The 25556-nt window shown below is 36.2% G+C and overlaps 1 protein-coding gene across 5 annotated transcripts in view; it reads left to right on the top strand.

Moving 5' to 3' along the window:
• REV3L (REV3 like, DNA directed polymerase zeta catalytic subunit) overlaps positions 1 to 25556 on the top strand; it is a 185834-nt gene that overhangs the window by 67380 nt on the left and 92898 nt on the right. For all 5 annotated transcript variants that reach the window (XM_024248980.3, XM_063725258.1, XM_063725257.1 and 2 more), the window contains 3 exons: positions 4225 to 4299; positions 10162 to 10322; positions 24619 to 24715. In XM_024248980.3, the coding sequence (XP_024104748.3) occupies positions 4225 to 4299; positions 10162 to 10322; positions 24619 to 24715 (333 nt within the window). The remainder of the gene's footprint in view (positions 1 to 4224; positions 4300 to 10161; positions 10323 to 24618; positions 24716 to 25556) is intronic.

Here is a 25556-nt window from a genome sequence, read left to right as displayed (position 1 = left end):
CAAAGTAACAACATCTGAGCAAAGACCTGAAGGAGGTAAGGGAGTAGGAACAGCATGGAAGCCAGGTGACTAGAATGGAAGAGTAAAGGAGAGTTGGACTAAATGAGATAAGAGAGAGATGAGAGGATAGAGATTGTGAGGACCAATGATTCTCAAAGTGTGGTTTCTATACTTTGGTTTCCTAGTATCACCTACTTATCATTAGCTTTACCTAGTTTTATAGCCATGAGAATATACCTCTCAGATCTCCAAATACACAGAGAATGAGTCAATGGCCCCAGCTACTATACGCTCAATTCCAATCTGTTACTCCACATGAGCTGCTTTCCATAGGCTACTCTTACCCTATGACTGAGCATGGCAAAGATACTAAAGCAGGTCTGTAAGACATCCCTCTGTCCACTTGAGATGAGACTGGTATCTAGGTCTGGTGGCTATGCCAGCTTCTTCTGGCTTCCTTCTCATTTTCTCTCACATTTGGCATTTACTTGGAGGACTCGGACTAACACACCTGGGAACTTGGTAGAACTACATTCTTGGGGCCCAGCAATTTGTGTTTTAATAAAGGCTTTCTGATGATTCTTATGCATGCTTAAGTTTGTTAATCACTCAGTAGGCTAAGGTAAGAACTTTGACTTTGACTGTAAGTTATTACATGATTTTGAGCAGCCAAGATCTGGCTTAAACTGGAAAGGATTACTTAAGCAACTGTATTAATAATAGATTGTAGGGGGACAAGAATAAGAGCAGGGAGAGAATTAGGACATTAAACTGGGTAAGAAAATATGGTGGCTTGATATTAAGGTAGAAAAGACCAAGGAATTAAAATTAAAACAAAAAAGAAAATAGTGTGGCTTGAACTAGGGTGGTAGCAGGGAAGTAATCATCAGCTTCTGGATCTATTCCAAAGGTTGAGTTAATGTATTAGATTTGCTCTGTGATTGGGTAAGGGTTGTGAGAGAGGAATCAAGGTTGACTGCAAAAATTTAAGGGTGTTCTGCTAGTAAGACGGAAGGTGGAGGTAGAGTCAACTGACAGGAAAGATCTGGAGCTCATACAGGAACATTTGAGTTGTTTTATGTCCATATGAAATCCAAGTGGAGACCTTAAATCTCTGCTTCCACCTTAATCTAGGCTTTCCTCTGGACCATGATAGTATCATTTTAATTGAATTTCCTTCTGTTTTTATCTCATTCCAGAGCAGCAGAAGTACTCTTCTTATACTGTAAATTTAAAATCATTTAAAAATTCTTGAGTGGCTTCATATTGTTAATAGAATACAATTTAAACTTCTAGCCATAACCTATGTGACCTCACCCCATCTACCTCTGAAACTTTGCTTTCTGTATTCCATTCAGAAACAGTGATCTTCTCTCAGTTTCTCTGCTATCCAAGTTGTTTCTCCCCTAAGTTCTTTGTATGTACAATTTTCTTTCCTTGAGTGTTCTACCCTTCCCCAATCCTCCAGATCATTGACCTCTTCAGAGAAGTTTTCTTTGACTATCCCACTTAAAATAAGGTATTTTAAGTAGAGCATTATTATTATTATTGTTTTTATTATTCAGTATCTCAGCCCATTATTTGTTTTCTTTAGCACTTAATACAGTTTGCAGGTATTTTAATTTTTATTTATTTACTTAATTTGTGTGTGTTTCTTCCACTAGCATGTAAACTGCCTGCTAGTGCACTAGCATGTAAACTGCCTGCTAGTGCACTAGCATGTATGAGATGGATCAATAACTATTTGGTTGGATAAATGAATGAGGTGAAAGTTTACACTCATCCTATAACAGCAGCAATTATGTTAGGGATAATTATCTACTTTATCTTTTAGTTTTGTTTATTCTTGATAGTTTCTAATAACTTTCCTATATATATCCTCATTTCAAAGTTAAGTCTCCAAACAGCCCAGTGAAATACATACTCACTTATCTTCCTGTATTTTTGTATTTGTTAAAGACATTGCCACATTTTTGAGAGTAGTTGAGTTACAGATCTGGATACATGGGGCAACAGATGAGCTGCTCACTCTAATTTTTCATTGCAGTTTTCTTTTTTCTTCTAATTTTTTGTTCATTTTCTTCCCTAGATCCCTTTTTTCCTTCCCATTCATTCTACCTTCTCTAATTCCTTTACTCCTTCAATTTTTCCTACTTCTTTAAGTTATATAAAGTTGCATCTAGCTACCAAATTAACATTTACATGAGGTTTAACTCTATTCTTTTTAGACTATCACTATCCTGAGGCTGAGTTAAGAGATAGGATCATGACCTTGGGCTAATTTCTGGGATTCCTTCTCACTCATGATTTTAGAGAATCTTCTATAAAGAGATTCTCAATCTATCAAAATTAATTAGGTGAGATTTTTCACTGCCCACACTCATTTTCCTTCCTATTGATATACTTAAAAAACTAAACTCTAATTATGAGATATAATTTTTTAAACATGAAAACGTCTGCTTTCATACTCCTCCATTCTACTTTTTTCCCCAAAGAGTCTCCCTGATGAGGAATTCTTTTGGCAAAACCATTCATCTGGCTGAAGATAACCCATGTTTCCAGACAACTACCTTTGTATATATGAAAAATACCATAGCAGGAAAGGGCTACAGTTAAGGTTGAATTTGCCAATGAGAGAGAATGATATCATTTATGTAATGTGTCTTTCTTTAACCGATTCTTCATGGCAACAAAATAGGGTATACAGCAGCAAACTAGACAGGAAGTGGTATTATAAAAAGTTAAGAAAAGGGTGAAGAGTAAGAGGGAGGGATGGTCAGGTGAGACTTTTCTGAGAAGGTAAATTAAGCAGAGTTCTGAATGAAGATTAAACAAGCCATGCAAAAGTCCAGAGCAGAGCTTTCTACTTGAGGGATCGAGTTAGAGGGTCTGAAATGTTTAGAGTGGTTGGAGGAGAAGGAAGAATGGGATGACTTGAGATTGGAGTGAGAGGCAAGGATGAGAACCCTTTAGACCTTGGTAAATAGTTTTGTTTTTGTTTTTTAACAGAAATTACTTTATAACAATAATACAGATGGCTTAAAACAACTAAAAAAATTGTTTATACCCAAAATAATGACTCTGCTACCAAATTAGTCCTTTATTTGATGTCCGCTACACTATTAGACATCACAGAGAGGTGATGTCCTATGAGAGTAAATTCTATTATCTACTGCCTGTCATAAGGGAACAATGTTTTTAAATGAAGAGTGATTGGGTTTATCCACCTAAAGATTTAACCGTGTATTAACAGACCACTTTTAAGCCAATACAAAGCCTTTTATTTCATTCACAAATTTACGCCTGTTTATGTATTGTTTCTAATTACATCATCTTTGAAAATAGTGTTCTGTATATCAGAGGTTGTAGTGTAGTTTCAGATCCTCCTGAAATGATGTGAGAGTTCAGCTTATTTCATCTTGCACCGAGGATTTCTCTCCCTGTTATATAGTCTTTTGCTTCCCCCTTTCCTCATTCCAGCTGATACCCTGAGAAAAAACTCAGCCATAACATGATTAGGTTGCTTAAGTAAGTCCACGGTCTTTTTCAGTCTCTTAAGTTCCTGTCTACACAGTTTTTTCACAGGCTGCGCTTGATATGGTTGTGTGTTACAGGTTTATTCATATCAGCTACTGAAATATATGCTGTGTGTACATATAATAGGTAAATTGTCTCTGCCTATTGAACTTATAAAATAATAATAAACAGCTGAATAAGGAAAGTAATGTAAGTGTTGTTAATTAAAGGACTTTGTTGAAGAAGAACTTCAGTTTTTAACAAAAAAATGGGAGCCAGAAGGCGGCGGCTGAAAGATCTGTTTCTCTCATATGTGGAGTAAAGCAAACAAAAATATGTTTTCTTATATGTGGAGTAAAGAAAACAAAAAGCCACTTAAAGAGTCTTGATGTTTGAGATTAAGGGGTGGATGGTTTGTTCTTCCTTTTTGTCCATAGTTTTTTCAGAGTGATAATTTTTAATTCCCATCATCAGTAATGTAAAGAAAGTGATATTTTTTACACTTTTTTAAAAAGCTTCAGTATTTCATGTTAACCTGTGCTAGGTTTAACTGAAAGGTTTGGGGGTTTTTAATTTTTTTTTGCTGGGATGGATAATATTAAACGTAAGACTGAATTTGGCCAGCTGAATCTAATTAGGGCAATAAGTTGAATTATTTCATCTCTGAATTATGAAAATAATTTGAAATATTTTTTTCTTATATTTCAGGCCTTTTTATGGTTATCATGAGAAAGAAAGACACTTTATGAAGATCTATCTTTACAATCCTGCAATGGTGAAAAGGTACAAAGATAAATGAAACCAAAATATGAATAACTATCATTTAAGTATTTTAATAATAAAATCTAGAAAGAAGGCCTCTATAGTTTTTAGTCTTATTAAAGACAGAGACTATAAAATACACATATACGTGTATAGAGAGAGACCAGTGGCTTGGACTCTATGAAGGATATTTTAGAGGTGGAGGCTCCCAACTGCTTCTTTCCTGTTACAGATTAGAGAGTTGGTAGAAGTAGGTAAGGAGAGATTATGGCTGCCTTGTGTGATGTTAGGCCTCTTCTGGCCAGACCTTAGTTCAGCATTAAGAGAAAGTTGCTCTTTAGCTTCAAAGCAAGGAGAAATATGTAGGAGTGAGTCCAGAGTGAGAGGGCTTTTGAGATCTCAGAAACCTGTTGACTGTTTACTAGATGTTGGTGAAATTTTATATTCCAGGTTTTTTGTTGGTTTTGGTTTTGGTTGTTTTTTCTTCCCTCAGTTAGTCTCCCTGCCTCTAGCTTATCCTCTCAATCATCCTGGAGGGCAGGGAAGGGCACATATATGGAAGATTTTAATCATCCTTTCAGATTGAAAACAAGGATTTTCACTATGTATAGTGGCAAGCTAGGGTAAAAGTGACCTCGGAGGTATACTGAGTATTGTTTTTTCAGGAGGTCCTCTCTGCTAGTAGGTACTGGGTTCCAAAAAGTTTTTTGTAAAACACAGATTGGATGTTTTCCCATAGTGAATTAAAGCACTACAGGGGGCACAACTGCCCAGGACATGAGGTTTACCCTGGATTAAACCATTTGAGTACTTCACTGAAGCACAGCTCAATTCCCAATGATTATTCCCTTGTAATTGAAAACTAGTTTTCCTACATCCTGCCCTTGATCTTACCCAAAATAACTTCTGTTTTGTACCAGTTCCCCTCTACTCATACTTCCTCATATTCGTGGAGTACAAAAGAGCAATTTCTGTGGACTCTTATTCTCTCACACACATGCAGAGTGGTAAGAGAGTAAACCTCAGTCATTTTTCCCTTTCTCGTCCACAAGTTGCGCTGGAGTGGGAGCCATGATTAAAAGAGGCATAAGTGTTTTATAAATAACCTATAAACAAATTATAAATACAATCAATTTTTTTCCTTGCAACCATAGCAAACACTAAACTGTTCTCAGTAAGTTTGCTTTAAATTATATAGTCAGCTTATCACAATGCCATTTTAAAATTCCTGATTTATTAATGGATTCATTCATTTATTCATCATTATTTATTCATTTATTATTTTTTCAAGACAGTCTTGCTTTGTCGCCCAGGCTGGGGTACGCAATGGTGCAATCATAGCTCCCTGCAACCCCAAACTCCTGGGCTCCAGTGATCTTCCCACTTTAGCCTCCCAAAATGCTGGGATTACAGGCCTGAGCCACCATACCAGACATGTTTATGCATGTTTAATAAATATTTGTAAAGTACCTACATTATTTGATGATCTGTGGAAGTTGCTGGGCAGACATGGTGAGCAAAGTGTTTATGGTTCATGCCCTCAGGGAACTTACAACAAGCTGGGGAGTTAGAGAATGCACAAGTAACCCAAATATATAAGCAAAAATTGTGGTACTCTTTGGTCTGCCAAATGAAAACGTCAGTTCTGAATTCATCCATTTATTTTCTCTCCACTAAGCCTCAGTTTCTGATTACTGCAGAATAAAAAAATTTTTTAAAAAATTACACACTGATGCCACTGTAAATGGTTTTCAACTTCACCCAGACCCTTCCCTGCCTGCTGTATGTCTACTTTTTTCTAGTTAATTATCTCTACTATTCTCTATCCTCTACTCAGGCCTTACCTTCTTAGAGAAAATAGAACCCATCATTCTAGAGAGGTGGTTTTCAAAATGTGAAGTGGGGATTTCTGAAACCCTTTCAGGGGATTTGTATGGTCAGAATTATCTTTATTATACTAAAATACTAAGATCTTTATTATACTAAGATTATACTAATTTTCCTTTTACACTGTTTTCATTGATAGTGGGTTAACCCCGCACCTTGTCTGAAATCAGGGTAATGACATCAACTACTAATCATTGTGTTTTCTACCACTAAGCACTCACCTTTAAAAAAAAAAAAAAAGCCGGTTTCACATTAGAATATCCATTAGAACATGGTAAAAATTATTTTATTGAATTTTGACCCTTGGTTATATATCTTTGTAACATTTATGTGACAAAATGAAAGTAACATGAAAGGCTATTAAATTATTCTTTCTTTTTCAACTCCATATCTGTGTGAGGCTAGATTTTCTTCATATACATCAACAAAAGCGATATACTGCAACAGATTGAGCAGAGGCTGATGTAATAATCCAGCTATCTTCTGTTAAAACAAGGATTTGTAAACATGTAAAACAATGTTTCTTTTCTCACTAAGTTGTTTTTGTTTTGAAAAATATAGTTTAAAACAATGTTATTTATGTTAACATAGGAGTTTATTGTTATTTTAAAATTAGTAGGTGGGGCACGGTGGCTCACACTTGTAATTTCAGCACTTTGGGAGGCCGAGGTGGGCAGATCACGTGAGGTCAGGAGTTTGAGACAAGCCTGGCCAACATGATGAAACCCCATCTCTACCAAAAAATACAAAAATTAGCTGGGCTTGTGGCAAGCACCTATCGTCTTAGCTATTCTGGAGGCTAAGGTGGGAGAATCGTTTGAACCCTGGAGGTGGAGGTTGCAGTGAGCCGAGATCGCACCACTGCATTTCTGTTTTAATTTCTAGTATGGTAAATATCAGTAGATATAAACCACATAAACAAAAGCTCTTTAGTGTTCTCAGTAACGTCGTTTTTGTTTTGTTTTGTTTTGTTTTTAAGACGGAGTCTCACTGTTGCCCAGGCTGGGGTGCAGTGGCACCGTGTCAGCTCACTGCAACTTCTGCCTCCCAGGTTCAAGCAATTCTCCTGCCTCAGCCTCCTGAGTAGCTGGGATTACAGGTGCCCACCACCATGCCTGGCTAATTTTTTAATATTTTTGGTAGAGATGGGGTTTCACCATGTTGGCCAGGTGGTCTCAAACTCCTGACCTGATCTGCCCGCCTCAGGCTCCCAAAGTGCTGGGATTACAGGCGCGAGCCACCATGCCCAGCCCCTCAATAACATTTTAAGAATGAAAGGGGTTCTGGGGCCAAAAAGTTTGAGAACCACTGGAATAAAGCTCTCTTAAGGCTTTCTTAACCTTAAATTGCATTTACATCCATTCTCTCCTCGCTGCCTGTTCTGTGAAAGAAATTTTTCCTCCTCACCTCTGAGGCTCCAGATTCATCTTCTTTGATGTTTTCAAGGATCGCTTCCATCTATCCGCTATTCCCATCTTTCTTTCCAATTCCATTTTAATATTAATAAAACTTTGCTAATTATACGCACACATTCATACTCATAGAAACACCTTTCTCTTATAGCCATTCTCCTTGAAAGATTTATCTATACTTTGTGTGTCCAACTTCTTACCTCCCATTCATTGTTTGTTTGTTTGTTTGTTTTGAAATGGAATCTTGCCCTGTTGCTCAGGCTGGAGGTCAATGGCACGATCTCAGCTCACTGTAATCTCATCCTCCCGGGTTCATGCAATTCTCCTGCCTCAGCCTCCTGAGTAGTTAGGATTACAGGCACCACCACCACGTCTGACTAATTTTTTTGTATTTTTATTAAGGACAGGGTTTCTCCATGTTGGCCAGGCTGGTCTAGAACCCCTGACCTCAAGTGATCCGCCTGCCTCTGCCTCCCAAAGTGCTGGGATTACAGGCAGGAGCCGCTGTGCTTGGCTTTCCCATTCACTCTTTAACTTACTCTTTAACTTTCCCATTCACTCTTTAATTCACTCTTTTACTTACTCTTTAACTTACTCCCAACCATTTTACTGAAAATTGCTTTCACTAATGACCTCTGTGTTGCTAAATCCAATTTTAGGTCCTTACTTTTTGACCTCATGGTGATGCTTATGATGCCTTAAAACAATCCTAAATGTTAGCTTCTGTGATATATACCACCTCTAGTTTTTCTCATACCAGTGTGATCAATCATATTTCTGCCATTTTCTTGGTTTCCCTTTTAACATCTATGGTTGTTTCTTAGAATTTTGCTTTAGACTTTCATCTTTTCTCTGTATATTTTCTCTTCCCTCTACAGACTTATCTACTCCCATGGGTTTGTTTGGTTTTTGTTTTTGTTTTTGTTTATCTTTATGCTTTTGACTTCTAAACGTATATGAATAGCCTAATTTCTCTCTAGAGCTTCTAAACAATATATCAAACCATCTACTGGATAGATGGAATAGCCGAGTGGTTAAGAGTGAGGGCTCACAAGGCAGAGAAATTTTGATTTGAATTTTAGCCCCTTTGTTTTTTTAAGAGACAGGATCTTGCTCTGTTGCCCAGGATGGCATGCAGTGGTGCCATCATACCTCACTGTAACCTGGAACTCCTGGGCTCAAGTGGTCCTCCCACTTCAGAGCTCTTCTACCTTTTGTGTGATTTTTAAATCTAAGATAATTTCTTTATTTATAAAATGGAGATGATCGTACCACAGACTTGTAATAAACATTACTTGTAATAAAGTATGTTATCACAGTATCCAATATATAGTGCTCAGAAATATGTTAGTTACCTCTGCTGTGTTAATAAAATGATTATTATTTTCTTTATGATTCATTTCCAATATTATTATTATTATTGGATCCCCACTATACCTAAATGCCCTTGTGTCTAAATTGAGTTTATCCTTATTCCCCTTCCAAAAAATCCCAAACAAACCAATTTTTCTTACAGTTCTTCCCCTTTCAAATAATTGCAACACCACTAACCAGCTGCTTAAGCAAGGCATCACCCTCAGCCCCTTTTCTGTCTCACCCTTCACATCTAGTTAGTCATCAAGGCCTGATCATTTCACCCCTTATATGTCTCCTGAATCAGTACATTTCTATGATCCTTGTTATAGCCACCATCCTTAGTTTTTCCAGCCTATTTACTCCTTACCTTTAGTCTTCTGTGTTCTATAGCTAGTCTGGTGATGTCACTTTTCTGATGTTCACCTCTCAGACAAATTTCACTACCTCTTCAAATGTCTTAACAGGCTCTGCATGCTCTTACTTCTCATTATTTCTCTATCCCTGCCTCTGACACTAGGTCACAGTCTTACTCAGTGGTTTCAGTTCCTGAATAAGCCATGTTTTCTCGTGACCCTTTACATGTGCAGTTTTATTTATGTGAATACTCTTCCCTCTCTTCAGAGAAAAAAGTGCCTCTAGTTCATCATTTAGTCTCTTGCTTAGAGAGTTTCTCTAAGGTTTTGCAGAAACCACCTCTGCACCTCTATCTGTTTAGTATCTTTTCTAGACGTTTAATGTATTTCCCCACATAGTACTTAACTATGCTGTGTATAATTGTCTGTTGTTTGTATTCGTCATCATGAAGGAAAAAAAAATACTCAGGAAAGAAAAATATCAAAATGGCAATACCTCTGAGTGGTGGGATTATAAGTAATGATTTCTTTTCCTTTTTTGAATATTTATTTAATCTTTTCAAAATTATTTATTTTTAAAAGAAAAATTTTATTTTAAAAACCTTTTATTTGAATTTTTAAATATAGTTAGTATCAAATTGGTTTAAGACAAAATATTCTTCATCCATGCAGTTTTTTGTTATTCAGAACATGTTGCTTACTTGAAAACTTGATTGAAACTTTTAATTTCTAACAAAATACAAATTTCCGGTAAAGTTGAGATGGAAATTTTCTGTGCTAATAAGTGTTTTGTTCTCTATATTTCTATAATCATTGTTTCATTTAACATTTTAGGGAACATAATTTTATAATAAAACTTTTTTTTTCTAATTTAGGATATGTGAACTTTTGCAAAGCGGAGCCATAATGAATAAATTTTACCAGCCTCATGAAGCTCATATTCCCTACCTCCTACAGCTCTTCATTGACTACAATCTTTATGGCATGAATTTAATAAATCTGGCTGCTGTCAAGTTCCGAAAAGCAAGAAGGAAAAGTAAGGTTAATTTTCAGTCAAATTAAAGTTTTGAAACAAGTGTTATATAGTCAGTGATTTATAAAATAATATATATTTAGAAAATAAATGTTGAGTGACTAAAGAATGAAAAGAAATACATGCAAAGTGGGATTAGAGATTGTCAGAAACAGCATCTCAGAAAAAATTTTTTTTTGTTAACAGCTTTATTGAGTTATAATTTCTGTCCATTTAAAGAGGACAGTTTGATGGTTTTTAGTATACAGGCTATGTAAAAGGTATTGTGGGTTTAGTTCTAGACCACTGCAAAAGTGAACCCTTTACACTGCTTAGCAATTGATATGTATTGTGATTCTTTCTTTTTTTTTAACCTCAGACCTTAATGTTACTTTTTATATTTTAGGAATAGTGTATGATACACAATTCTAGAAATCCCTGGAGTTGTTAGAGCCTTGTTATTTTAGTCCAGCACTTCCCTGATGGTGTGAATAGCTGTAGGTTAGTGGAGGTGTTGGTCTTTCAGCATTCCAGACGGATTCCTAAGTCCCTTGAGCCATCATCTCCACCATTGAACATCCTTGTCCATTTTATTTCAGTGGGCTGTGCAAGCATTATTATTTTTCTTTGTGTGACATGACCTGAAAAATATTGCAGGCAGAGCTTTCTCTGGGTGAATTTGGTATTGCTTTAAAGTTCTTTATTTATAGAGCGTTTGATATTATGAACAAAACAGAATAACATGGCTATTTGAATAAGTGATTTCCTCTCAAGACAAATTTATTTTTCCTTTTACATTTGTAACTTTCTGAGGTGAAAAGTAGAAGATCCCAGATTTTTTACTGTTGGAATGGAAAGTTACAGACGAGAGAAGGCTGGAGCATCATGAATGGTGAATCGTTTCTGGAAGGTTTTCAATATATTTTGCCCAGATCCATCAGTGGAATCACTGTCAGTGACAGCTATAGCCTTATGAAATGCACTTCTTAAATAATAAGACTTGAAAGTCAAAATTACTCTTTGACCCATGGGCTGCAGAATGGATGTTGTGTTAGCAGGCAGGGAACCAACATTAGTCTTCTTGTACATCTCCATCAGACCTATTGAGTGACCAGGTGCATTGTTAGTGAGCAGAAATAGTTTGAAAGGAATCTTTTTTTCTGAGCAATAGTTCTCAAAAATGGGCTTAAAATATTCAGTAAACCATGCTGTAACCGTTATACTGTCATCCATGCTTTTTTGATCCACTTATAGAACACAGGCTGAGTAGATTTAGCATAATTCTTAAGGGCCCTAGGATTTTCAGAATGGCAAATGAGCATTGGCTTCAACTTCAAGTTACCAGTAGCATTAACTAACCCTACAAAGAGAGTCCTTTGAAGCTTTGAAATCAGGCATTGACTGCTCTCTAGCAATGAAAGTTCTAAACAGCATCTCCTTCCCAGATAAGGTTGTTTTCATCTACATTGAAAATCTGTTATTTAGTGTGTCCACCTTCATCGGTTATCTTAGCTAGGTCTTCCAGAGAACTTGCTGCAGCTTCTACATCAGCCCCTGCTGTTTCATCTATCTGCAGTAAGCCTATTTCACTGTCCTATCGTTTGTGTGTTTCATTGGAGTAGCACTGTTAATTTTCTTCAAGAACTTTTCCTTTGCATTCACTACTTGGCTAGGCACAAGAGACCTAGCTTTTGGCTTATTTTGGCTTCTGACATGCCTTCCTTGGTAAGCTTAATCATTTTTAGTTTTTGATTTAAAGTGAGAGACATGTGACTCTTCCTTTCATTTGAACATTTAGAGGCCATTGTAGGGTTACTAATTTGCCTAATTTCAATATTGTAGTGTCTTAGGGAATAGGAAGGTGCTGGGAAAGAAAGAAACGGGAATGGCCAGTCAGTGGAGCAGTTGAAAACACTCAAGTTCGCTGTCTTTGATGGGCACGGTTTATTGTGGTACCTGAAAACAATTAACAATAGTAACATCAGAGATCACTGTTCACAGGTTTGAGATATTACAAGAGGAACCAAAATGTGACAGAGAGGCACAAAATGAACACATGCTCTTGTAAAAATGGCACCAATAGATTTGCTCAATGCAGAGTTGCCACAAATGTTCAATATGTAAAAATTGCAATATCTGCAAAATGCAATAAAGCAAAGCACAATTTAATGGGGTAGTCCTGTATTTGGGGTTATGCAACCATCACCACAAATTTAGAACATTTTCATCACCTCTGAAAGAAATCCTATGACCTGTAGCAGTCACCCCCGAGCTTCCCACGTTTCTCACTCCTGAGCAACCTTACTAATCTACTTTTGGTCTCTGTATATTTGCCCATACTGCACATTTAATGTAAGTGGAATCATATAGCATGTGGGGTTTTTTTCTGCTTAGCATAATGTTTTCACAGTTCATCAGTGTTGTAGCTTATATCAGTACTTCGTTCCTTTTTATGGCCAAATAATACTCTGTTATGTGAATACACTACGTTTTATTTATTCCTATCCCAGTTAATGGATATTTTGGCTATTATGAACAATGCTGCTGTGAACATCCATTTATGAATTTTTGTGTAGCTATATATTTTCATTTCTCTTGGACACCTACCTGGGAGTAGAATTTCTGTGTCAAGTGTTTTAGCATCTTTTGCCTTTTCTTCTCATTGAATTCCTTCCCTTCTACTTCTCTTAAAATGAAACTGACACTTCCAGTCCTAATATCCTTTCTAACTGCCATAATTTGTTTTCCTTTCCATCACTGTCAGCCTTCTTGAAGCAGAGGTTAGCATTTTTTGTCTCTTAGTTCACTTTTAGTTTAACTCCTCCCATTTCTTCTACCATACCCAAACTATGCTCTGAAAAGTCACCAGGGAGGGTTTCTTTTTGTTGCCGTGAATAGTGGGCTAGGTTAGTGGGATCACCCCTTCTGCTAAAAACAATTTAAAGGCCAGGCAACATTGAAATAAAAAAATTTAAATGCATTGAAGAGTTTATGAACAATAAAGAAGTGCAGGCCAAAAGGGAATAGAGCGCTAAAAGCAACTTTTGATCTGAGGGCATTTACTAATCTTGGAAAATTAAGAACCTTATTTGGGAAGGCCATGCTGGGTGTGAGAGATGGAAAGCAGAACTCGGTCCTGCCCAGCAGGTGGGAGCCCTCCACAGGTTAAGGTAGGGCCTCAAATGCATACTCTTAAGATGAGCACAGACTGGGAAATGGAACATACTTCAGACATTTTTTTTCCAGTATAGTTTGAATCTCCTGGGACTAAAAGAGATTCCCAAATCCAGAGCTTGATCTAAGGTGGTGCTGGTCTAGTAATAGACTCAGATCTGACAGAAGCAGCAAGTGGAAATCCTCCCTAGAGGATATTATTTTTATTTTTTATTATTTTTTTCTTTATGAGACAGTGTTTTGCTGTCACCAGGCTGGAGTGCAGTAGCATGAACATGGCTCACTGCACCCTCCACCTCCTGGGATCATGTAGTCCTCCCACCTCAGCCTCCTATGTAGCTGGGACCACAGGCCCGTGCCACCACCCCTGACCAATTTTTTTATATTTTTTGTGGAAACGGAGTCTCACTTTGTTGTCTAGGCTGGTCTTAAACTCCTGGGCTAAAGCATTCTTCCCGCCTCAGACTCCCAAAATGCTGGGATTACAGGCTGTACCTGGTCTATCTTTATTGGTCTCAAGTTATTCCTAAAAATATAATTTAAAGTATAATGTGGTTTGGCACACAATTTAGAATATACCAGTCACACAAGAAAACTAGCCTCCATGAGTAAAACCCAGTAAACACACACACACCCCAGACCTGCAAAGAATTCAGATATTTTGAATTATTAGATGAAGACTTAAAAAACTATAATCCAGAGTCTTTATTATTTATTTATTTAGAGACAGAGTCTCGCTCTGTTGGCCAGGCTAGAGTGCAGTGGCGTGATCTTGGCTCACTGCAACCTCCACGTCCTGGGCTCAAGCCATCCTCCCACCTCAGTCTCCCAAGTAGCTGGAACTACAGGTGCATGCCAACGCACTCAGCTAATTTGGATTTTTTTTTGTAGAGATAGGGTTTCGCCATGTTGCTCAGGCTGGTCTCGGAACTCCTAGGCTTAAGCCATCCACCCACCTCAGCCTCCCAAAGTGCTGGGATTACAGGCATGAGCCGCCACGCCTGGCCTCCAGAATCTTTATCAAATAATGATGCTATATGCAGTGCTCTAATGTCATGTTATATTCACTAATAGTTTTATTTGTTTTGTCTCTCCAGCATGCTAGTAATTTTCTTATGTGGAACAACTTATGCATTAAAACTTTTTTTCAGAAGAGAATGTTTTGTGGTGACAACTTATTAAAATTACATTTTTATTTTAAATACACAAATATGGAAGCATTGAAACTAGCATGTGCCTCCTTTTTAGAGCAGAGTAATTCATTTGTTCATAACTAATTCTTCTGGATAATAACCTCAGGTTTAGATGACAACTTAGAGTTTACTAAATGCCAGTTTTTCTTATCTTCTCTGTATCTTAGAATAGTATAAAATTCCCACAGTAAACCAAAGTATGTGAGCAAATAACTTGCCCTTGGTCCTTAGAATTCCCAAGAGGGAATCATATAATGAAGGATGAAGTAGGCTTGGCGTTTTCTCCATAAAGACTGAAAGGAAAAGAAGGAAGAGGGAAGATAGAAGAAAAGCAGGACAGAGACAACTGTCCACTAATTTCTCCCATCTTTGTGAAGGTTGTATTATTTCATGTCCAGGAGATAATCCTTTTTTAAAGTACGGAGACTTCCAAAAGTTAAGGTTTAAGGAGTTCATTACCCACTTTCAAGACTTACTATAAAGCAACAGTTATCAAGACAGCATGGTATTGGCAAAAAGATAAACACATATACCAATGGAACAGAATAGAGTCCAGAAATAGACCTATATTTGAAATAATCCGTAAGTGGCCCATATAGTCAACTTAACTTTGACAAAGATATAATGGTAATTCAATGGAGAAAGCGTAGCCTTTTCAACAAATAGTGCTGGGATAATTGGATGTCCGTATGCAATAAAAATAAAAGAACATATTTTTGTATGTTCTTCACACCTTATACATCACATACTTCACACCTTAAATAATAATTAAAGTACTTCACAAACTTAAATGTAAAATATGAACCTATCAAACTTCTAGCAGAAAATAAAGGGAAAATGTGCCTAATCTTGGGTTTGGCAATGAAATTTTAGATATGACACCAAAAGCATGATCCATGAAAAGAGAAATTGATGTTAGATTTTGTCAAAATTAAAAACTTTTACTTTGTGAAAAACAGTGTTAAAAAATGAAAAGACAAGTCATGGACTGGGAGAAAATGTTTGCAAATTACAATCTGATAGAGGACTTGTGTATAAAATATATAAGAATTCTTAAAAACCAACAATAAGAAAGCAAACAGTCCAATTAAAAATGGTCAAAAGACCTAAACAGACACTTCACCAAAGAAGATATAAGGATGGCAAACACGTGAAAAGATGATATTCAACATTATATGTTGTTAGGGAAATACAGATTAAAACTACAAAGGGCTACCACTATATACCTATTAGAATGACTACAGTTCACAAGACTAACAATAACAAATGTTGACCAAGAGGTGGAACAGCAGCACTGACATTCTTTGCTGGTGGGAATGCAAAATAGTATAGTCACTTTGGAAGACAGATAGTTTCTCAGAACACTAAACATAGACTTAGAGTGCGACCCAGTGATGGCACTCCTAGGTATGTTTACCTAAGTGATTTAGGTCCACCCAAACCTGTATGCAAATGTTTATAGCAACTTTATTCATAACTGCCAAAAATGTAAAGCAACCGAGATGTCCATTCAACAGGGAAATGGATAAACTTTGATAACATTTAGTGATAAAAAGGAACAAATAATTGATTCACATAACATGGATGAATCTTCAAAGCATTTTGCTAAGTGAAAGAAGCCAGACCAAAAAGGATACAAACTGTGTGACTTCATTCACATGACATTCTGGAAAAGGCAAAACTATAGAAGTAGAAAATGGACTATTAGTTGTTAGGGTTTAGGAGAGAGGGAAGTATTGACTGCAAAGGGGATGTACAGGGGAACTTTTTAAGAGTGAAGGAATTATTCTGTACAGTCCTGGGTTGGTGGATACATGAATATTCACTCATCAAACTCTATGACCACGTGATGTACCTTAACCAAGTGATGAAGTTTAATGTCACCAGTTATTATGTCATGTGGGTGTCATGTGCCCCCTCATGTAATGTGATAACAAAGGTACTTCACCTGTGTGACATTCTTGCCAAAAACTCGTAACCCCAGTCTACTCATGAGAAAAACATCAGACAAACCCAAATTGGGAGTTGTCCTACAGGTTATCTCATCAGTATTCATGACTGCAAAGGTCATGAAAAGCAAGGAAGGACAGATAAATAGACCAGAGGAGACTGGGAAGACATGGCAACTGAATGCAGTGTGGTGTCGTAGATTGGATTCTGGAACGGAAAGAGGACATTAGTGGAAAAACTGGTGAAATTCAAATAAAAGGTTTTGTTTAGTTAATAGTAATCTTCCAGTGTCAGTTTCTTTGTTTTGACAGATATACCATGATAATATGTTAACAATGAGGGAAACCAGGTGTCTGGTATATGGAAACTCTCTGTGGTACCCTTGGAACTTTTCTGTAAATCTAAAGTTATTCAAAAATAAAAAGGTTACTGGGGAAAATAATAAGTTAGTTATCAGTGTCAAGTATAACTGAGAATTTAAGACAGATTGAGGAATGGAAGAGTTTCTAGAGTATATACATTAGGTATTATAGAAAGAGGAGATAATTTTCATAATTAGTTTTTTCCAGTAAGTGAAAAAGCACAAGAATAGTTTGAATTAGCAAATATACAGAAACCATTTATTTTCTTTATAAAAGTTAGATTATTGAAATGGTACTCAGAAGGATTTTTTCAGAATATAGGAAGTGTTTACAGATTTGAAGGCATCATTATGTGAAATTTATTAGGTTGGTGCAAAAGTAATTGCAGCTTTTGCTATTACTTTCCGTGGCAAAAATCACAATTAGTTTTGTACCAACCTAATAGTAGAAGGGAAGTTAAAAACAGGGAAATTGCAGTATGATAAAAAAATTTACATCTTCTTTTATCATATAGTTAGCCCTCAGGTTTTTGTTTTTGTTTAGTATGAGATAAAAGATTATACTGAAATCATGTACAAAATCAATGAATAATTTTTTTTATTTTATTTTGTCATGTTATCTCAGGCACATTACAGTTTAACTTGACAGTAAACTTCTTGTAAGTAAATATATGTATTACATGTATGCATAACTTCATTTTACCTGATAATATAATACATGTTAATGGAGTTTTACTTTTGAAAGTAAAATATATTAAAAAATGAAAATGATTTAGAAATTTGAATATCATATGTACATATACAGTTTTGCCTCAGCACTCAGTTGTATAATCAGTGGTCAAATGAAATGGAAATGATGCTAATTACTGTAGTTGTTAAAGTGAAGTATATAAAGTATGTAAATGGGACAATTTTTTTTTCTTTTTTCTTTTTTCCCCCCACATGGGTAAAAGACGAATAAATGGAACAAATGTTTGGAGCACCACAGAAGCATTTTATATTTTTTTAACATCCACAGTTGAAAAATATGTGTATATATAATATAGAATTATATATATTTAAATTTGGGCGTTTCCATGTTCTTTAGGGAAATATACTAAAACAGTATGGTATAGTAACTGGAACAGTAAACTTGTGTAGATTCTTTATTTGTGTCAGTTTATTAGAAAATAATATTTGTTGTAATTTACAACTTGCAAAGTAATTTATTATAAATGCCCTATCCATACAGTAGCAAAGCCTTTTAAAATTTCTGAATGTATATAAGACCAGTTGCATGTTTTGGCATGTGTTTTGTCAAAATAGCAAAGATGGTAATGCCTTATATCATTCTACCTATACCATCTTGTGATGAAACTAGCCAAATAAGAAAATCAAAGTACTAAATTTAGCTGGAGAGGATTGTAAATTTAGTATCCTAATGTTGGGATTCTTTTTGATGCCACTCATTCAACTTTCTTTTTTTTTCTTCTTCTTTTTTTTTTTTTTGGAGACAGAGTCTCACTCTGTCGGCCAGGCTGGAGTGCAGTGGCACGATCTCGGCTCACTGCAACCTCCACGTCCTGGACTCAAGCAATTTTCCTGCCTCAGCCTCCCGAGTAGCTGAGATTATAAGCATGTACCACCATGCCTGGCTAATTTTTGTATTTTATAGTAGAGACGGGGTTTCACCATGTTGGCCGGGCTGGTCTCAAACTGCTTACCTCAGGTAATCTGCCCACCTTGGCCTCCCAAAGTGCTGGGATTACAGGCATGAGCCACCGCACCCAGCCAACTTTCTCTCAGAAAACTTAAATTCTCCTAAGAAATCACAACAAAGGTACTAAAATTTAGAAACTACTTCCAAAGAATGACCTCAGGACTGTTTTCTGAAACTGGGACATCTAAGCAGAAATGTGTAGTCTCTTCAATTGCAGCTCAAATTCTATTTGCATTTGACCCAGGTTTCCAATCATCGTTACTGCCATTACTTCTGGAATGCATTGTGTATTTTCTTTTTGTTCAGGGATTAGTATTAAAAGTATCTTTTGAATTTTATGTGGAATTTCCATTTGAATTTTAGTTGAGGTTCATGTAGCTACCCTAGGAGTATAGATTAAAATATTTAAGAATTTGTAATAATTCTTTATTTTGCAAATAAGATGTTAAGCATATCTACCACAGTAGCACATTTTATGTATCATACCTTTATTCTACTATAAAAGTATTGTAGCCATTTTTTCCTTGGATTTATACATTGCAATTTTTTTCTTCTCTTAGTTTTGAACCATTAGTCTCAATGGTTTCTTCCTGTGTGTGTATTTCTTGCTGTATGTGAATTTTTAGGACACAATTTTAGTAACTAGTCACATAAGTTGTATATTATTTTACTTAAAGGGAACATTCCTATAGTTTGCTGCTAGAGAAGTTTCTCTGAACATGTAGAGTGCTGAAAAGATGTAACAGTTCTCAATATGTATTCACCCAACACCAGAGCACCCACATATATAAAGCAAATATTATTAGATTGAAAACAAATGTTATTAGATTTGATTATTAGCATCTGTCCAATGCTGAGAGTGGGGTGTTGAAGTCCCCAACTAGCCAATACAATACAGTGATAGCTGGGGACTTCAACACCTCACTCTCAGCATTAGGCAGATAATCTAGACAGAAAATCAAAAAAGAAACATTGGATTTAAACTTTACTTTAGAGCCAGGCACCGTAAGCCTGACACTTTGAGAAGCTGAGGCAGGAGGATTGCTTGAGCCCAGGAATTTGAGACTAGCTCAGGTAACATAGTGAGATCTCATCTTTACAAAAAAGATAAAAATCAACCAGATGTGGTGGCATACACCTGTGGTCTCAGCTACTCAGGAGGCTGAGGTAGGAGGATTGCTTATGCCTGGGAAATTGAGGCTGCAGTGAACTGTGGTCACACCACTGCACTGCAGCCTGGTGACAGAACAAGACACTGTCTCAATAAATAAATAAACTGCACTTTAGACCAAATGGACCTAACAGACATTTACAGAACATTTTATCCAGTAGTTGCAGAATACGCATTCTTCTCATCAGCATGTGGAACATTCTCCAGGAAAGATCATATGTTAGGCCACAAAACAAGTCTCAACAAATTTTAGAAAATTGAAATCATATTAAGTGTCTTTTCTGACCACTATGGAATAAAACTAGAAATCAATAAAAAGAGAAACTTTGGAAACTGTACAAATACATGGAAATTAAACAAAATGCTCCTGAACCTTTACTGGATCAATGAAGAAATTAAGAAGGAAATTCAAAAATTTCTTGAAACCAATGAAAATGGAAACACAGCATACCAAAACCTGTGAGATACAGCAAAAACAGTACTAAGAGGTAAGTTTATAGCAATAGGTGCCTATATCAAAAAAACAGATTTCAAATAAACAATGTAATGATGTACTTTAAGAAACTAGAAAAGCAAGAACAAAGCCAAAATTAGAAGAAGAAAAGAAATAATAAAGATCAGAGTAGAACTAAACAAAATAGAGACTAAAAAAAAAATACAAAAGATCAGAGAAATGAAAAACCGGTGCTTTGAAAAGATAAATCAATAAATCGCTAGCTAGACTAACCAAGAAAAAAGAAGACGTACATAAAATTAGACATGAAAAAGGAGACATTACAATTTATATCACAGAAACACAGAGGATCATCAGAGACTATCCTGAACAACTACATGTGAACAAGTTGGGAAACCTAGAGGGAATGTATATATTTTTGGACACATTACAGCATACCAAGATTGAACCAGGAAGAAATAGGAAACCTGGCCAGGCACAGTGGCTCACACTTGCAATCCTAGCATTTTGGAAGGTCAAGGTGGGGGGAAGGCTTGAGCTCAGGAGGTCAAGACCAGCTTGGGCAACAGTGAGACCTTGTCTCTTTTAAATTTTTAAAAAAGAGAACCTGAGCAGACCAATCACAAGTAACAAGATTGAATCTGTAATTTAAAGGTCTCCCAATAAAGAAAAGCCCAGGTCTGGATGGCTTTACTGCTGAATCCTGCCATACTTAGAAAGAAAAACTAACACCAGTTCTTCTCAAACTAGTCCAAAAATTTGAAGACGGGGAAATTCTTCCTAACTCATTCTATGAAGCCAGCATTATCCTGATACCAAAATCAGACAGGACACAACAAAAAAAGAAAACTACAGGTCAGCATCACTGATGAACATAGACACAGAAATCCTCAACAAAATACTAACAAATCGAATCCAACAAAACATAAAAAAAAAAAAATACACCATGATCAAGTGAAATTTATCCTAGGGCCAGGCACAGTGGCTCATGCCTGTAATCCCAGCACTTTGGAAGGCTGAGGTGGGTAGATCACTTGAGCCCAGGAGTTTGAGACCATCCTGGGCAACATGGTGAAACCCTGTCTCTACAAAAAATAAAAAAATTAGCTGGGTATGGTGGCATGCACCTGTAGTCCCACCTACTTGGGAGACTTAGGTAGGAGGATGGCTTGAGCCCGGGAGGTGGAGGTTACAGTAAGCCGAGATCATGCCACTGTACTCAAGCCTGGGTGACAGAGTGAGACCCTGTCTCAAAAAAAAAACTTATTTCAGGGGTGCAAGGATTGTTCATTATATGCAAATCAATAAATGTGATACATCACATCAACAGAATGAAAGACAAAAACCATATGATCATCTCAGCTAACACAGAAAAGTTATTTGATAAAATTCAGTGTCCCTTCGTGATAAAAACTCTTGACAAGTTAATCATAGAAAGACCATACCTCAAATAATGAACATCATGTCTGAAAAACCCACATTTGACATCTTACTGAATGGGGAAAAGCTGAAGACCTGCCCTCTAAGAACTAGAAGACGACAGGATGCCCATTTTTACCACTCCTGTTCAACATAGTACTGAAAATTCTAGCCATAGCAATCAGGTAATAAAAGGCACCAAATTGGGAAAAAAGTGGTCAAATTGTCCCTTTTTCACAGATGACATGATATATATGGAAAAACCTGAAGACTCCAACAAAAAACTCTTAGAACTGATAAACAAATTTAGTAAAGTTGCAGATTTTTTTAAAAACCCACAAAAAACCAATAGCATTTCTGTGCACCAATAACAACTAGCTGAAAAAGAAAACAAGAACACAATCCCATTTATTATGGCTACCAAAAAGAATAGTAATAAATTTAACCAAGGAAGTAAAGGTTGTGTAGGAGGAAAACTAGAAATTACTGATAAAATTAACTGAAGTAGACAGTGGAAATAGACAAATGGAGATATCCCATGTTAATGGATCAGAAACAATATTGTTAAAATGGCCATATTTTCCAATAAAATCTAAAGATTCATTGCAGTTCATATCAAAATACCAATGACATTCTTCATGGAAATAGAAAAAAAATTCTAAACTTCATGTGGAACCACAAAAGAGCCTAAATAGCCAAAGCAATCCTGAGCAAAAAGAACAATTGGAGACATCATACTACCTGAGGTCAAAATAGTACTACAAAGCTTTAGTAACCAAATCAGCATGATGTTGGTATAAAAGTGGACACATAGGCTGAGCAAAATAATACTACAAAGCTTTAGTAACCAAATTAGCATGGTGTTGGTATAAAAACAGACACATAGGCTGAGCATGGTGGCTTACTCTTCCAATCTCAACAGTTTGGGAGGCTGAGGTGGGAGGATCACTTGAGCCCAGAAATTTGAGTCCAGCCTGGGCAAGATAGTCAAACCCCATCTCTACAAATTAGCCAGTCACGATGGTGCATGCCTGTTGCCCTAGTAGCTTGGGAGGCTGAGATGGGAGGATCATTTGAGCCTGGAAGCTCAAGGCTGCAGTGAGCCATAATCATACACTGCACTCCAGCCTGGATGACAGTGAGACCCTGTCTCGAAAAAAAAAAAAAAAATTGTAGGACAGATACTCTGCGACATTGGTCTGGGAAAAAATTTTATGGCTAAGACCTCAAAAGCACAGGCAATCAAAGCAAATAGACAAAAGGGACTGTGTAAACTAAAAAGCTTCTGCACAGCAAAGGAAACAATCAACAGAGTAAAGAGACAGCCTACAGAATGAGAGAAAATATTTGCACACTATTCATGAAATGAGACTAGTATCCAGAATATGTAAGGAACTCAACAGGAAAAAAAATAGTTTCGTACCTGAATAGACACTTCTCAAAAGAAGACATACAAATGGCCGGCAGGTATATTTTTTAAATGCTCAACATCGCTAATCATCAGGGAGATGCAAGTCAAAACCACAATAAGCAATCATCTTACCCCAGTTAGAATGGCTGTTACGGAAAAGACACCAACAAATGCTGGTGAGGATGCAAGGAAGAGGAAACTCTTACACATTGTTGGTGGGAATGTAAATTAGTACAGCCATTATGCAAAACAGTATGGAGGTTTCTCAGAAACCAAAAACTAGAACTACCATATGATACAGCAATCCCACTGCTGGGTATTTATCCAAAGGAAAGGAAATCAATATATCAAAGATAGATACCTACACCCCCATGTTTATTGCAGCACTATTTATAATAGCCAAGATACAGAATCAACCTTAAGTGTACATCAGTGGATGAATGGATAAAGAAAATGTGGTATATATACACAATGGAATTATATTCTGCCATATTTTTTATGAAAATGAAATTCTGTCATTTGCAGCCACCTGGATAGAATTGAGATCATTATGTTAAATGAAATAAGCCAGGCCCAGAAAGACAAATATCACATGTTCTTACTGATGTGGGAACTAAAAAAAGTTCATCTTTAGCCAGGAGTCGTGATGCACCCCTGTAGTCTCAGCTACATGGGAGGCTGAGGCAGGAGGATTGCTTGAGTCCAGGAGATTGATTCCAGTCTGGGCAACATAGCAAGATGTCAAAAAAATAAATAAAAAGTAGAAAGGTAGTTACTAGAGGCTGGGAAGGGTGTATGGGAAGGGTTCCAGGAAGATACGAAGACAGTTTGGTTAATGGATATAGACATACAATTAGACGAAATAAGTTCTAGTGTTTGATAGCATACAGGAGTGACTGTAGTTAACAACAATACATTATATATTTCAAAATAACTAGAAGAGAAGATTTGAAATGTTCTCGACACAAATGGTGAATAATGTTCGGGCTGATGGACATCCTAAGTACCTTGATTTTGTCATTACAGATTGTATGCATGTATGAAAATACCACATGTGCTCCCATGAGTATGTACAAATATTATATATCAATAAAAAGGGATCTGTAATTTATGAGTAATAAAATTTTTTGAAGAACATTTACCAGCTGGGCATTGGTGGCTCACGCCTGTAATCCCAGCACTTTGGGAGGCTGAGGCGGGCGGATCACGAGGTCAGGAGATCGAGACCATCCTGGCTAACACTGTGAAACCCCGTCTCTACTAAAAATACAAAAAAAATTTGCCGGGCTTGGAGGCTACTCGGGAGACTGTGGCAGGAGAATGGCGTGAACCTGGGAGGTGGAGCTTGCAGTGAGCCGAGATTGCACCGCTGTACTCCAGCCTGGGCAACAAAGCGAGACTCCATCTCAAAAAAAAAAATTACCTTCTGAAAAGTAATTATATGAAAATTAAAAGTAGAATTTATTCCTTTTACCTTTCTATTCCTAGGTAATACATTGCATGCAACTGGATCCTGCAAGAATCATTTATCAGGAAATTCTCTTGCTGATACTTTATTTCGGTGGGAACAAGATGAAATACCAAGGTTAGTTAATGTTGTAAAGGAAATGAAAATTTTACATATATCTTAGTTGTGATCAGAAATCAGTGGTTACCATAATTAAATTTTAACCTTTTATTGAATTGGATCTTTTTAATCTATACACTTATCAAAAAAAAGCAAACCTTGACATTAGTGTGTTACAAGGAATAAACGATTTAAAAAACAAACCATGAAAATGTACTAGTTATTACCTAATTAACAAAAGGAATACGAGGTAGATATTATACTTTTCTGCAGCATTCATCTTCATCATCTGTTCTAATTTGATATCCTATAACTTGTCAAGTAAAAAAATTACATTTATGATAAAATAGTAATTTTAAAAAAATCTAAATATTTTTAATAAAAATCCCTAAAATTTATAAATATTAAATATGTAATAAAGTATTTTGACATGCTCTGTTTTTGAATAATATAATTTGTAATTTATTTGTTTCATTATTGATTAGATTTTTTTTGGAGGCAGTATATTCCAAATGCTTGGATTTTTCTATTTCAAAGCAGCTATGTATTTGCATATGCAAATTTTTTACTCATACATTTTCTGTCTACTGGTGCTAATTTTTAGTTCTGAAAACTACTTCCCCTCCATAGGAACACCTCCTGTTCTGAATGTCTGAAGTAGTTTTGTATAAGGGCAAGTTGTAAATTTCTACTGTGAGATTATATTTTTTGAGGTTATTGTTTCCCTCCTTTCTCTCAAATGTGCTACTTCTGGAATATTCATCCTTGACATTTACTACATAATTATTTCAAATTACAAAACTTTTTTATATAAGAAAACTGTTGATCATAAACATTTTTAAATCTGATACTTCAATGT

Source organism: Pongo abelii, chromosome 5 (assembly GCF_028885655.2).
Source record: "Pongo abelii isolate AG06213 chromosome 5, NHGRI_mPonAbe1-v2.0_pri, whole genome shotgun sequence".
Taxonomy (NCBI): Eukaryota; Metazoa; Chordata; class Mammalia; order Primates; family Hominidae; genus Pongo; species Pongo abelii.
The sequence above is the reverse complement of the archived record's forward strand: the minus strand, read 5'-3'. Positions and strand labels throughout refer to the sequence as shown.